This window comes from Momordica charantia (assembly GCF_013281855.1).
Source record: "Momordica charantia cultivar OHB3-1 chromosome 9 unlocalized genomic scaffold, Mcharantia_2.0 BLBB01000009.1, whole genome shotgun sequence".
Taxonomy (NCBI): Eukaryota; Viridiplantae; Streptophyta; class Magnoliopsida; order Cucurbitales; family Cucurbitaceae; genus Momordica; species Momordica charantia.
In genome coordinates, this window is record NW_028275167.1 from 24,505,582 (window position 1) to 24,521,376 (window position 15,795).

At 36.9% G+C, this 15,795-nt stretch overlaps 1 protein-coding gene across 1 annotated transcript; it reads left to right on the forward strand.

Annotated features, from left to right (window-relative positions):
- Window positions 1-1,726: 1,726 nt before the first annotated feature.
- LOC111015972 (uncharacterized) lies at window positions 1,727-4,189 on the forward strand. The gene is made up of 3 exons (XM_022291188.2): window positions 1,727-1,992; window positions 2,613-2,674; window positions 2,786-4,189. The coding sequence occupies exons 1-3, from the start codon at window positions 1,909-1,911 to the stop codon at window positions 3,840-3,842; spliced, it is 1,203 nt and encodes a 400-aa protein (XP_022146880.1). The 5' UTR covers window positions 1,727-1,908; the 3' UTR covers window positions 3,843-4,189.
- The last annotated feature ends 11,606 nt before the right edge of the window (window positions 4,190-15,795 follow it).

Here is a 15,795-nt window from a genome sequence, read left to right on the forward strand (position 1 = left end):
CTCTACTAGAACTAAATCTCATCTAATTTCCCACTATTTTTTCATGTAAATGTTTAATTTTTAAACAAAGAAAACTCTGTAGATATTTGAGTGCTCGATTCTCTTTCAGAACGATTATAACAATTAATATATATATATATATATATATTTATTTATTTATTTAATCTCGCTCAATATACCGAGTTATCAAAACATGCCCGAAACCATTTCATAAAAAGCTCGAGCGAATTTGCTGTGAACTTATTCGAGTTTTCGCCCAATTTTTTTACTTTAGACTTAAAAAATTGAGGGGCATAATAGTCATTTCATCTAACACATTTCACATAATGTTTCTCAAGTGGGTAAAAAAGAAGTTTTTAATGGCTAGGGATTTGAGAAAACTGAAAAACTAGGTTAGATTTACCAATTTCCCTATCCCAATTTAATAGCTACTTGAATTTATTAAAATTAGTTTTCTAAATATAACTGGGGTTGAATTAAGTTTGAGAAGGATACTCAAGTTTGGCGTAGAGCTAAAATGTAATTATCAATTAGTTCAATAACATGTGATGATGTAGATTTAAACTTTTGACCTTTTGATGCATAATATATTCTTAACCAATTAAATTATGTTTAAAGTTGGCATGTAATACAAATTTGTACTTATTTACTCAAATTCAAATACATTATTTTAATTATCAAATTACTTCACTTCATTCAAATTTTGTATAATAAAATATCATATTAATTCTATCTCAAACTTTTCAAATAGGAGAACACATTTGAAAGATTATTTATACAATTTAAATAAACCACGAAGTCCGAATTAAAACTAAGCGTAAACTATCCGAAGCTAATTAAAAATTTTAAAATTACAGGAATTAAGTTGAAACCAAATTTATAATTTAACACATATATTATAATTATTCATAAGTCACACTTCAAAATTGAATTATTATCATCAGCTTTAAGCTTTAACGATATCCAAGATGGCGAAGGGACCCACAACGTTCGAATATCAAACGGCAGGAAATCAACCAAATCTACCCAAACGCCAACACCTGCCCTGCAAAGTTTCTCCACAATTTCTCCTCTCTCCCCTTTTCTATTATTTATTCTATTTTCCATCACCAGTTCTCTGGCTTAGCTTGTTTCTCGATACTATATTTAATAGGTTCCACATTGATACAAGGGACAAATCGACATTTACATCATATTAAAAAACGACAAAATATGAAAAATATAACAAAATGTCACTAATATATATCTAATATTATTATTTTTTTATATCCGCCTTTTCGGACCCGTTTGTGGACAACTCGACTATTCACAGGCCAACCGCCTTACTCTACTATATTTGATTGATAAGAAAATAGGTGGGATATTAAATTTTAAGTAGGTGACCATCCTAATTTGAACATATTCCCTCTAAATCTTTTGTTATTTATACCATGATGATTGTAATATTAATATTAATCACTTTTAATTTTTTTAGAAATAGAAAGGTTTTTATTCGTTACTTTAAATATTGTTTACCATAGCAAAAACATGCATGATCAACAATAATTAATATATATTTTAAAACAAAAGTGTTACGTGTACTAACCAAAATATATTTGGATAGTAAGAACTTTGACATTTGAATTCGATCGCTCGCCTGGTTGGATGTACTCTAAAATAAAAAAAAAAACCTTGGTTTTCCAACAGAAATTAAATTTTTAAGAAACCCATAAATTCTTCTTGACCGTTTGGCTCTGCCCCACTTCTCTCTCTCTCTCTCTCTCTCTCTCTCTCTCTCCTTCTTCATCGGATTCTCACAAACATGGAAAAAACCCAATAACAGAATCCGCCTTTCGGAGTTATCACTTCAGAGCATTGTTCGCAGTGCGAGAGAACGAGCAAGGAGAGTCTTCTTTTGTTTTGTTAACAATGGGCTGCTTCATTGCTTGTTTTCGCTCATCCAAAGGCGAGAAGCGGAGGCGGCCGCGCAAGGTTCAGCCACGAGAACACCAAGTAAGTTCGTGAGCGTTTCACTTGATTTCACTGTAAGTGGCAGAGAAATTAGGGCAAAGCTTATCCCCTCCCTTTTTTTTTTTTTTGATGATTTAGGTTTTTACACGCTCTTTCGATCTGTATTAACCTCGATTTAGTTGGATTTAGTTATTTAAGTTGACTGATAATTGTATGAACTTGTTTGATTTCTCGAAGCTTTCTCTGATGCCAAACAGAGCTCTAAGAAGTTATTTAAGTTGATTGAGAATTGAATTAACCTCGATTTAGTTGGCCTTAGTTATTTAAGTTGACTGATAATTGTACGAACTTGTTTGGTTTCTCGAAGCTTTCTCTGATGCCAAACAGACCTCTAAGAAGTGAGATCCCATATGAAACTGATGTTCGAACTTTAATTGGAAGCCAATGGTGTCTTGGAAGTGATTTTGACAGGTTAAAAATCATTTTTGTACTTGGCAAATTAAGAAATTGATCTTAGGCTTAAAATCACTCTAAATTGATTTTTAAGGTATCACTCGGATGCTGATTTTGAAAAATCAATTATACTTAATAGCTTTTTTCAAAATCAATAATTCTACCGTCACTCTCAAACATATTCTAATTATGTCTCCAAGCCCGTGCAGGACTCACCATTTATTGCAGACAGTGCTTGTGATAAGTCTATCAGTCCGATTCCGAAAGCTCGGTGAGCATCTAACAAGAACATAACTAGATATTTGGGCTGTTTTATTTGAGCACAAGTTGTTCCTTAGTGTTTTATAGGTTCTTATTCCAAATTTATGGGTTCTGAGTGTAGGGACAGACCTGAGGAGCAGCAACTAAGCCCGAGTACCAGAAAACGAGTAACATTTGATTCCAATGTAAAGACATACGAGCTTGATCATGTTGAAGCTGAAGCTGAAGCTGATGTTTTTCTTGAAAAAGATAGGAACAGCAAGGAGGAGAAAGACCTAGCTGAAATAGCCCAATGCAAATCTTATTCTGAAGATGGCTCCACTGTTTCAAGTGTTTCGTCTTATCCTCTCAATCATAGGTACCATAATTGTAGGGACACTGATGATGAAGATGAAGTATTGGACTGTGCTGATAGTGAGCTTGATCATGATAATGCTGATACTGATGATTATGGCGATAAAAACGATTTTGATGACGTCGATGATGACGAAGAGTATGACAATTTCTCTAATGGTGAAGATGGAATCACAGAATCAAGTGGGAAAGATTCTGTTCAAGTGTTTGCTGATGAGGTCGATAGCTGTTTGTCGGTGTGTGGGTGTCCTAGAAAGAACGAGCCTCAAATCGGGTCGAGGTGGAATGCTCGAGATAGGAGTGCCCGTGTTCATTCTTCTGTGTTGAAGCCTGTGGAGAACCTCTCACAATGGAAGGCAGTTAAAGTTGAGGATAGACTTGGATTGAATCCTCACAAAGAAAATTTCAAGGAATCATCATTTAGTAACAAATCAAAAACTTGTCAACCTAAAAACTCAAATCAAGACGTAGCTGTTGATGCCAGCCTTTCAAGTTGGTTGAGTTCATCAGAAGTTACACCCACTGGCAAGACTAACACAAGCATTTCAGGTATTCCGACACCAGAGTCTCAAGGATCGAACTCGCTTATAAGCCAAGAAGATAGACCAATTCTAGGAGCATTAACTATGGAGGAGCTCAAACAGTTTTCAACTTCACCTTCCCCTAAGAAATCACCAAATATGAGCCCTGATGAGATGCCGATCATCAGGACGGTTGGCACGTTTTGGAGTCACTCTAGCTCTGTTGAGGATTTTGGATACTCTTCATCTTTCAAAAGACTGTCAAATACGAACGGTAACTACAGAGAAATGCGTGTGGAGTAAGAGTGATACTGATACTATATTCTAATTGATGTCATATGAGAAAGAAACTAGTTTGTGAGGGGCGGTAGCGCCATGAACGCCGATAAACAAGATTCGAGCTTGAGGGGCGATGGCGCCATAGACCAATGAATGAGGTTTGAGAGTTTGAACAAACGGGGTGCAAGCTTACTGACTTACACAACATCATTGTATGGTAGATAAATTTGTGAGATATTTGGTGGAGACTGAGAGTTGTATTGGGTGTTTCTATGACATTTGTTTCATTGTTTTGTGGATTTGAGTTAGATTTTTTTTGGTGTAATACTCTTTTGTCGATTGAAGTGATTCATTAAAAGCTTGTTTGTTAATGTTTCTGTGGTTGGTTCCAGTATCTATAAGACAATAATTCTATTTTTTTGTTTAAAAAATTTCTATACAATAAAAAAAATAGAAACAGGAAACCTAATTAGTTACAAAATGCTTAAATTTTCTTAAGAAAATTGGAAATATGAAATAAGAATTGATAGCGTTTATAACTTGCTTGGTGTTTATTTTTCTTTATTTGCATTTCTTTATCTACATGCAATGGTGTTGTGTAAGTTGGTATCTTGTTCCTATTTTTTAATTATAAAATTTTCAAACCTACCCCCAATTTTTAATAGTTCAATTTCAATAGATTCTCAAAATGTGTCTGAATTATTTGTTCTACTTCAGGTATCACAATTGCTTATACGTAATAAAATTTTATATATATATATATATATATATATATATATATATATATATATATATTTTGAATTATGTAATGAGTAATTACATTAGGTAGCAAAAGTATTTAATATGTCACATTTTTTTAAAATTTTTCAAATATTGCAAAATATTAGAATTATGATTTTGTAATTTTTCGTTATTCCGAATTTACCCTTTTTCTAGATTTGGGTTTAGAAAGCCACCATTTTTCTCTCTCTCTCTTGTTTATCTCATTTTTCTTTGCTGTCTTCGATTCTTCCATTTTCTTCCCCATCAGATCCCCTCTTTTTTATCCCCAATCTCTAGATGGAATCATTATTTTGATGCGTCCACAACTTGTTGCCCCTCATCCCACCTCAAACATTTCCAATTTTTACCACAATTTGCGATTCCTCTTCACATATCTATATCGATTTCGTCTTGAACTGACTTTTTTCACGATTAATTTGATGGTTTTGCTTTTCACTTTTCACGATTATCTCCCTCCTCCAATGCTTCTGTAAATCAAGGGCGTTGAATGAATTAGAACCACTCCAATGATTGTCCACCACCCATTTCGTCCTTTTTGAGTTTAGACACAGTTTTCGACTGGGTGTTATTTGGGTAAATCATGTGGGAGTAGAAAGTTTTATGTGATCTTAGCGTGTGATTGGATACCATAAGAGCAGAATCTTGTTTTGTTTTGTTTTTTTTTTTTTCTTTTATCATCATCATCCAGAGAGAGATGAAAATGGTGTCTATGCCAGTGGATGGTGGAAAATGTGTTAATGGATTTCGTTTGAATGATTTTTATTTGAAGTTATGCAAGATTATGATATTGAATCGCTATTCTACTCTTATGAAGATAATATGAACGCAATGCTTTGATCTCGTAGCTGCGTCTAGCGTACCGAACAACTGATTTTAGTGAGAAATAATGCACATTTTCTGCATATACACACTTAGCTTTTTATCATTTGGGTTGACACGTAGCGATGATGGGAACCTATTTACTCAGGGGTATTATCATAGTTGTAAATATCATGATAGTACTATATCACTGGTAAATCATATACCAAGACATATATCAATGGTAAATCTCATATGAGAAGTTGTATCAGTAGATCAATCAATAATAAATCATATCATCATATACGAAATTATATCAGTGACTATCATAGTTATATCAAAAGTAAATAAGTTGTATATTAGATGTATTTCAAATATATATCAGACATATATCGGGGCTATATTAATGGCAAATCAATGAATAGTGAATCATATAATTATATAAAAAGTTATATCAGTATATATCATAATTATATTAGTGGTATATCAGTTGTATGATAATGATATATCAGTTGTATGCCAAAGGTATATCAGTGGTAAATCAGAGGTAGATCAAGTATATTTCAGACATATATCATTGGCAAATCATTGGTAAATCATATAATCATATATCAAAAGTTATATGAATAGATATCATAATTATATCAGAAGTAAATCAGTCGTATATTAATGGTACATCGATCGTATATCATACACATATCAAGTATATCAGTACATATCGTAATTGTATATTAGTGGTATATGAGGTATATCAAGTATATACCAGACATATATTAGTGGTAAATCAATAAAAGGTAAATCATATAATCATATAAGAAATTATATCGGCAGATATCATAGTTATATCAGTATCAGTTGTATATCAATGATATATCAAGTATATATCAAACATATATATCAGTGGAAATCTGAGGGAAGTTGAATCCAACATCCCACAAGATTGGGCTATCGGGCTCCGTGTTTTTAACTAATTAAGGGTAAATTTGAGATTTAGTCACTTGGCCATCTGTTTTTTAGAAATATTTTGCTATATAGGTAAAAACAAAAAGTAGATGCTAAATTTCAATTTTCTTTAATCCTATTTTTGCTATAATTGCAACTACCCATTATGTAATTAATAATTAGATTTGATTAGAAATTAGAAAAATAAACCATAATTAAGCAACATTGAACTTCAACTTACCAATTCAAATTATTTCCAGCAATCTTCATTATCTTTTTTCGACATTTATATCTACGTCAATATTTCCATAAGTAATTCATATTTTTACATTTAATTGTTAAAAGTGATTAATTATAGCTTAAGATACTATTAAAGTTTTATTTACTAATTCAAACAATTTCTATCAATTTTCATAATTTTCGTGATTTTTCATGAAATATTCGTCGACATCGATATTTCCGTAAAATTGAGACATCGACATTTCGATCATCATCGACATTTTAAACATTGATATTTAGATACATAGACATACTACTAGAAAGAAATTAATTTTGTTAATTGATAGGTGTCGATGATATATTCACATGTCCAAACATGTTAATGAAACATAGAATTTAATTATATATTAATTTTTATTAACAAATTTAACAATTCTTTTTTTAGAGAACTTTTAATAGATTAAAATAGATTAAGGACGAAATTGAGAATTTCATCACCGATTAGGCACCTATGCAATATTTAACTTTAACCTATACAAAATGGTCTTTGTTTTTTTTTTATTTAATAGTTAATTTAATCTTAAATATTTTTAAACTCTCAATTTTATTTTTAATGTATTAAATTATGCTATCATTTAAATAACTTGTTAAATTAATTTCAATTCATAAATTTATTCCAAACATATATTAAAAAAATATTGAAAACATGAAATAAACTAAGTTTTTCATTAAATCTATCATTTTGAAATCACTAATCATCTTAATTATCTATACTATATTAAAAAGAGATAATTCTAGAAAAACATTTTTGAACTAAAATAATCCTCTCTCAATTTCTAAATTACTATACATACCTCTACTAATAAATTTTAAAAACCAATTAATTATTTTATCATTTTCTTTAAATATAGTAAATTAATTAATAATCAATTATCAATAATACTAAATATATGGAATATAAAAGATGGGAGTGCAAGAGATCTTTTCTACCTACTTTTAATTAGTTAATAATTAATTATCAATAATACTCAATATATGAAATATAAAAAAATTTGAATGCAAGAGGTCTTTTATGCAACTTTTTAAAAAATTAATTTAACTACAATCTACAACGAAATTTTTAATGTTTTACCACTTGAACCTGTATTATTCCATAAATATTAACTTTCTTCCATAATTTGTTCAGAAACACTCAAAGACATTCATACTTCTTTTAGTTTTCTCAATTCTTTGTTCTAAAAAACTCTTCGATGTTCAAAGATATCTCCAGATGTTATGACATATTAAGTTGTAAGCTTGATGTTGAATCTATATCTCGAATCTTAGCTAGGGTCGCTCTCAGGAAACTCTTCAATTTTCAAATCCGTCTCAAGATGTTGTGACATATTCAAGTTGCAAATTACATGTTGGATCTATATCTCAGATCTTAGACTTATAACATCATTACAATTACACCTTACACCTTGTAATGAAGTTAAATCATAATATTGGTGAACAATAATCAAGTGACAAATTTATTAAGGTATGAGTCTATAGCTAGGGTATTAGTCTAATTGTTGCTATTGATTAGTATTTTTTTTTTCAAATGTTTTGTGAACTTATTGATCATGACTACAAGCTTATATTTCTTTTTTTTAAAAAAATTAATAATAATAATCATGTAAGTCAATACCTTACAAAGTTTTCATTAACCATAGATAGTAAATTAATTAATTAATCAATAATCAATAATAATAGATCGGTAATCTAAAAAATTGGAATACAAAAAGTTTTCTAGAGCGATTCGAAAGCTGAGACGGTATCTCACATATTGGTAGTTAAAGGGCACTTATGCCCCGATGGTGGGGCCTTATGGGTAGGGGTGTAAGTGGGTCGGTTTGGCTTGGTTTTGGAACCAAACCGAAGCGGAACCGATCATAAATAATATCATAATCACAAACTGAAGCCGAACCGCCAATCAATCAAAACCGACTTAAACCGAACTGATAAACTGACGGTTTGTCGGTTTGGTTTGACGGTTTAAACGATTAGCGAGTTCGTGGGTGTTAGGGTTTTATGGCAGCAAATGCGCCATGCGTGCTTGATGGATTTGGTCCGTAGGTTCATCACTGTGCGAGATGAATGGTCGAAAGAAATGAAAGTAAGCGGGATGGAGAGGGAAGAAAACAGAGGTAGAAGCGGTGGTGATGAGAGTGGAGGCACTGCCGACCTGCTTGTGTCACCACTACAATGGGTTTACTTGTTGGAGAGGGAAGAGGAAGATGACAGATTAGGAGAGGAGAGATAGCGGCAAATGGTGAAGGATGACAAAGAGAGGGAGAAGATGAAGATCAAGAGGAGGACAGAGAAGAAAAAAAACTAAAGCCATGGAAAAACTACCGACTCTGAGATAATCAGAGAGAAGAATGGAGGAAGTAAAGGGTTGAAACCTATTATTTACCAAAAAAAAAAAAGAGGAGAAGTCACGTGGGCTTTGCTCTAAACTATTTCTTTATTTATAAAATTAGGCTAAAATAAATTTTTGTTTTTACATTTCTCTCTCTTAATTGTCAAATATTTAATTGTGGTAAGAACAATTAAATATTGATTGCTCATTGTTTGGGAAGGAAACCAGAGTGCCGCGTGGAGGATACTGATTCGCCAGAGGGAATATCCCGATATGAATTTCCAAGCAAATCCACCTCGGCACAGGTGGAGGACTTGGCCATTATTTCTCTTATCAAAATCACCAATATTAAGGATAAATTGTATGAGTTCGACCTCAACTTCGAGCAAGGTAACCGCCTGTCGTAACCTCCATCGGAGCCCAAACCTATAAATAGAGGGTCTCATGTCAACATCAGATATCAAATTTCTCTTCGAACTTAATATTGAGTTAGAGCTACTTACTGACTTGAACGTCGAAGATTTTACCTTGTAGAAGTTTTCCATTGTGATAAGCTAGAACCGAATTCGACCCTGACCAAAGTTCGACATCCTGTATTTATTTGCATAAACACTCCTTATCGAGGAGCCCAGTTTAATTATTTTATTATTATTATTTTTGTTTAAGATGTAACTAATGTGATGGGATTTTTTTCTTTTATTTATTCAAGAAAGAAGTTATGGGATATTGATGCGTTGGTGGCTCACCTACAGTTTTTTATTTACTTTTACCGAAACTAATTAATACAAAGGGTCGGGAAGTATGCACTTTAGTCCTATTTTCTTCTTATTCTTTTTTCTTTTTTCTTTTTAAATGTCAGGAGTTATTATTGTTGGTCGGCTCAGGTTTTAAGCGGTTTGTGCAAGTTGAACCGAAATTAATTTTAAGCATGAACTAAACCCAACAATCTTGAAATCAAACCGCCATCAATTTCGATTGGTTTTTTTTTTTTTTTTTCCAGCCCAATATGAAATTAAAATAATTTTCGCCCACAATATATAATAAAAAAGGACTTAAATTAGGTAAAATATAGTTTTTAAAATTAAAATATAAAAACTTATATTTTTTTAATTGATATATTAATAATCATAAAATATAATCTAAATTTCATTAAAAATATTGTATGAAATAATGAGATATATATACACATAAGAGATTAAGAGATTAAGTGAATGTAATGTGAAAAATTAGAAGGTAAAATTAATTGTACAAATAAATATTTGATATAACTATATTTAATTGCAGAATACGAAAATTTTAGAATGTGAAAATGTTTAAAATTTTTTAATTTTATCCGACTATACTTTGTGTCTTCAATTAATTTCTACACCAATTTAAAAGCTTTATGCTAAGAAAATTAAGAATATAATTAAGAAACTTAAAATTATATATATTAATAATAAACAAGAAAATAATTGTGGAGATTTTAATTATAGAAAAATATAAAAAGTTCATAAATTATAAATATATAAATTAATTTAAAATCAAAATTGAGGTTGTAAATATATAATACAAAAAATTAATTTAAATCAAGATTGAGATTGCGAATATATAATACAAAAAATAATGGCCTAAATAATTTTTTTTTTTGAATTTAGTGTATTTCTTTGGACATTTTGAAACACAAGACAATTTCGAATCAGCAGGAATAGATCTCGTGATATTAGGGCCTAGGCTAGAAATTATGCCAAGAAGAAAAAATCCAAACCTACATTTATATTATACCGTCCCGGTCCGGACTAATTATGAACTTGAGTCTGGCGCCTTAGACCACTCGGCCATCCTGACTTGTTTACCATTTGAATATAAAATTGTGTTTATAATATACTAATAATGTTATATATCTCGAAGTTTTTTTTTCAATTTAATTTTGATTTTTAGTACATTTTAAATTCTGATTTTTCTTTTTGCACCTATTTTAATTTGTAAAAAGTAGTTTCTATCGAGATTAAAATAGACATTAATTTTATAAAAAATAAAAAGTAATAATTATTTATTTTAATTTATTACTAATAGTTATTGAAATTAATAATTTTATTAAGGTTAAAAAAGATATTAATGTTTACGAAACTAATTTTCTTATTCTAGAGAGTCATCCCAACAAGCTGATTCTTCTCTTCGAGAAGGATGGTCAATTCAGTTAAAAGCGGATATAATCTTGAGTCCATTATAAGTCCAATCAAACTCAATCTTTGTATGGGCACAAGCAAAAGAGATGTGAGACAAACTAAATTAATTATTGTTTATGCAAGGATATGCACAACAGTGTATTTCAGATTGCAGCTCGAACTCGGCCTTCGGACCGATCTGAATACTTGGGCGGACCTGCACAAAAAGGTGAGCACTCCGACGATCAAGTCAGTATAGGTCGGATTCCCAGTTTAGTTCGAGGTCAGAAATCATCGTACCTGATCGCGGAGTGAGGTCCTCTACTTATGGGTGGTAGTCCCGCTAATCTCGCGACGGTTACACCCGGTAATCTCGGGACCGTCGGTTACACCCGGTAATCTCGGGACCGACGGTTATACCCGATAATCACGCCGCTGACAGTAGCTCACATCGGCCCCCACCGAGCTTCCCGGTAGGTCGGACCTCGGCCAGGTTCACCTCGGCCCTCATACTTAGCATTTGTCAACGCTAGTGGTGGTGATCTCGGCGGTCCGAGCTGGGGCATGACTCATGGTCACCTTGGGGCACCAATGGCTGTCCTCCACGTGTCCAGGGTATTCTTACCCCCAAACATTGGCCCTCTCTTTGTCTGGTCCGATCCCGACCTGGCAGAGAAGTTCATTTGATTTGCTTCGGACACGTGGCGACTCCCTATTCGTGGGAAAACATAACCGTTGCGGTGGATTTATCATCGGAATATTCAAATATTCCGACGCTTCGGATCTCCGGGAGGATCCTAGCCGCTCGTTGATTACACGTGTACGGTGGGGAAATTGTCCGACGAGCTATAAATACCCCCAACCCTTCAGGTCATACCTTACGTTTCCTGAATTCTTGGAGTTCAATCTGAAGGTAGCTCGAACCCTTGATAGGTCGGTCTCTTCCCTCACTTTCTCTTTCGAACGTAGTTGCCATGTCGTCCTCTTTTAGCAGCAACTTAGGATCCGATGAGGATTTAGCTCGTAGGTTAGAGTCCGAGCTCGAGGAGATATAAAACTTTAGGTTCTCCGATGACGGGGAGGATATTGAAGCCTCCACCTCGGGTCAGGGTTTGGAATACCCTTCTAGGATACCTGAGCACTACCTCGGATCCCTTCGTAGGGGGTTCGCTATCCCTGAGAACATCCTCCTTAGGATTCCGGAGGAGGGGTAGAGAGCTGACAATCCTCCAGAGGGATGGGTCACTCTCTACTTCAAAATGTTTGAGTACGGCCTCCGGCTTCCCCTTCACCCTTTTGTCCAAGAATTTCTCTTCCGGACTGGGTTGGCTCCGGCTCAAGTGGCCCCCAATGGGTGGGGTGTCATTTTCGCTTTGGCCATCCTTTTTTGGCTTCGAGCTCGGGATAGTGAAAAGGCCGAGCTGTTGGACGTAGACCAGCTCCTCGCGTGCTTCGAAGCGAAAAGGATAGCTAAGAAGTCTGGTCGGTTCTATATGTGCGCAAGGAAAGGCGCAGGCGGTATAGTTAAGGGGCCGACCTCCATCAAGGGATGGGTGAGGAAGTGGTTCTACGCTTCTCGGGAATGGCTTGCAAAAGACGAGTCAGGTCGTTCCTTCTTTGTTCCCACTAGGTTTGGGAACCTAGGTACGGAGTAGTTCTTACTTTTTGTGATTTTCTTTCCTGTCATTCAGGTCTAACTCGGATTTTGTCTTCGTGCAGTTTCAATCCGACCAGTCCCTGAGCTTACGCAAGCCTCCTTCGACACGTTGAAATATTACAAGGAGCATTTTCCGAGGGGTAGGAAGGTCGGAACCTTGGTGACCGACAAGCTGCTGCTTGAGTCCGGGCAGCTAGATTACAACCCTGCAGTTCGTCCCATTGAATCCTCAAGGCCGAACTCCGAATTAGGTATGCCGAGCTTGCTACCCCTCATTTTCCTCTAACTTTGTGCTGATTTCTCTCCTTTGTTTTGCAGCCATGGTTTGCGGGTTTTCGAGTAACGTGAAACGCAAGTCCAAGGGCCGAGCTCATGCTCTTGAGGCCGTCCAGAGTTCGAAACTTGCCACTCCTGCTGTGGTAGGGCCAGCCTCGGAAGATCCAGCCCCATTGATCGAGCTGGAGTCTTCTGGGGGTCCTTCGAGGGAGAAGCGCCCCAGGGATCAGACCGAGGCGGTGGACGTCTCGCCCTTGGGCGAGGAGGTGAGGGAGGAAGTCCCTCTGAAGCGAAGGAGGAAGAAGAAGAAGACCACCTCCCCCTTGGAGGTCGAAGCTCGTGGGGTCTTGCCTGCGAGCTTCGCAGATCGGGTGGACGATCCTGAGGCCAGGATGGGCGGGACGTCCGACATGACAGCACGGTTCAGAATCGAGCCGTCAAGTTCTGGGGTGAGGGACCAGGTGTCCCGCATCTCGGCTGCAAGTTTGGACCGCTGCCTCAGAAGAGCGTCCAAATTTGTAAGTGACCCGGGGTCTGTCCTGCAGAGGACAATCGACTACGCCGCTGAGGTAAGATTGGTGTCTTCATTTTTGCTTAATTTACCTAACAGGTAGCTCGGTCTAACTTTCTTCTTTGTTCTTTTTCTTAGGCGTTTATTGCCTCCATTCAATCGGCACTGGCCGTGAAGGCCGAGCTGGATGGGAGGGAAGCTCTGGCAGCGAGGGAGAAAGAGGAGTTCTCTGCTGCCTTGGAGGCTGCCTCTTCCACCATGAAGGATGAGCTGCTGAAAGCTCACTCTGAGTTGGAAATTTTGAAGGCTGAGGTGGAGGCCAAGGCCGAGCTGCTGAAGAAAGAAGAGGACAGACGCAAGGCCCAGCTCCGAGCTGCCCATGCTATCACCAAGGGCTTGGAGAAGGAGAAGTTCCAACTCCTCAAGGAGAAGGACGACATGCTCCAGGCGCTTGAAGCGAAGGAGGAGGAGCTGAAGCGTGAAGGAGCGTCTCAGCAATGGAGCCCTATTGGAGGAATCGTTCAGGCAACATCCTGACTTCGATGGATTTGCCAAGGACTTCTCTGACGCGGGCTTCAAGTTTCTCATGAAGGGCATTGCTTCCGACATGCCTGACCTTCAGATCGATCTCGGTGGTCTGAAGAAGAGGTATGCTGAGCAGTGGGCGTCTGGGCCTAGTGGCACCCCTGGCCCCCAAGTGTTGGTGGATAAGTACGTCAGAGATCTGGACTCTGACTACTCCGACCTTGAAGAGGATCAGGTCGGCACCATTCAAGAGGGCGCTTCTCAAGCAGGCTCTTAGGCGATCACCTTTCATGAGGCCTTTCTCTGTCTTTCTTCTCTTCTTTTGTAAGTGTTAGGGCAGAGCTGCAAGGTCTATAAGCCTTGGCTCTGCTTTTCATTCAATAAAGAGGCTTCTCATTCGTTTTTACTTTGTTTTCTTCTTTCTTCGTTTTTTCTTCAAGTTGAAGCCAATATCACCTCGCGTCTCGTACTTTTGAGGTCACGCCTTCAAAAATACTTGAAATTTTGAATTCAAATCTCTGTCTAGTATTCAATGCATTGCACCAACTCTGGATTTTTTAACATCGCACCCTTAACTTAAAAACGTTAAAAGGCTAAAATCCTAAGTTCGTAGCTGTTCTTCATATCGTACATCGTACCCTCAGGTTCAGAGGCTTGATCATTTTGAACTTTTCACATCGTCCCTTTACCTTGAAGGTTTGAATTTTAAGTTCATCAGTGGTTTTGGCATCGCACCTCGTACCCTTAGGTTTTGGGAGGATTGAATTTTAACCGACTGCTGGGATGTGATCGTGTGGGAGTCCGTGGCCCCCATTTAATTTCTGGTCGAACTCGGAATCATGAAATTAAATCATCAAGGATAATAACGCTTCAGGTGCTCCGCGTTCCATGGGTGCGCGAGGACGTCTCCTTTCAGATCGGCCAACATGTACGTCCCAGGTCGGACTATTCCCTTGACTTCAAACGGCCCCTCCCAGGTCGGGTCAAGGGCACCCACATGGGTTTGGACCCTCCCTAAGACCAGATGTCCGACCTGGAAGGTCCGAGGTCGAACGCGGGCGTTGTAGTGTCTGGCCATTCTGCCCTGATATTCCGCTAGGCGTAGCTGGGCCATTGCTCTTCTTTCTTCCAACAAGTCGAGGTTGAGGAGCAGCTCTTCCTCATTTGCTGTAGGCTCGTAATGCTCTACTCTGTCAGATGGCATGCCGATCTCAACCGGAACTATAGCTTCGGAGCCGAAGGCCAGGGAGAACGGGGTTTCACCCGTCGATTCTCTTTGGGTGGTCCGGTACGACCATAGAACCTCTGGTAGCTCCTCGGCCCACCTGCCTTTCTTGGAGTCTAGTCTAAGTTTGATGTCTCGCTTGATGATCTTGTTCACTGCCTCCACCTGCCCATTTGCTTGCGGATGTGCGGGGGACGAGCTAAGGTGACTTATGCCAAGCTTGCTGCAAAAGTCTTTGAACTTGACGTTGTCAAACTGCTTCCCATTGTCTATCACAATGGCCTGCGGTATACCAAAGCGACATATGATATTTGTCCATACGAAGGACGTGACTCTGGATTCCGATATGTGGGAGAGCGCTTCGGCCTCGGCCCACTTTGTGAAGTAATCCACAGCAACCACAGCGAACTTGGTCTGACCCTTGCCCAAAGGGAAATGACCAATGATATCTACCCCCCACTGCGCGAATGGCCACGAGGCCGAGATGGGGGTGAGCAGCTCGGGAGGT

Coding starts and splice junctions, on each gene's coding strand:
- LOC111015972 (XM_022291188.2), top strand. CDS start 1,909: ATGGGCTGCTTCATTGCTTGTTTTCGCTCATCCAAAGGCGAGAAGCGG. Junction 1,993..2,612: donor TTCAGCCACGAGAACACCAA/GTAAGTTCGTGA, acceptor AAGCCCGTGCAG/GACTCACCATTTATTGCAGA. Junction 2,675..2,785: donor AGTCCGATTCCGAAAGCTCG/GTGAGCATCTAA, acceptor TTCTGAGTGTAG/GGACAGACCTGAGGAGCAGC.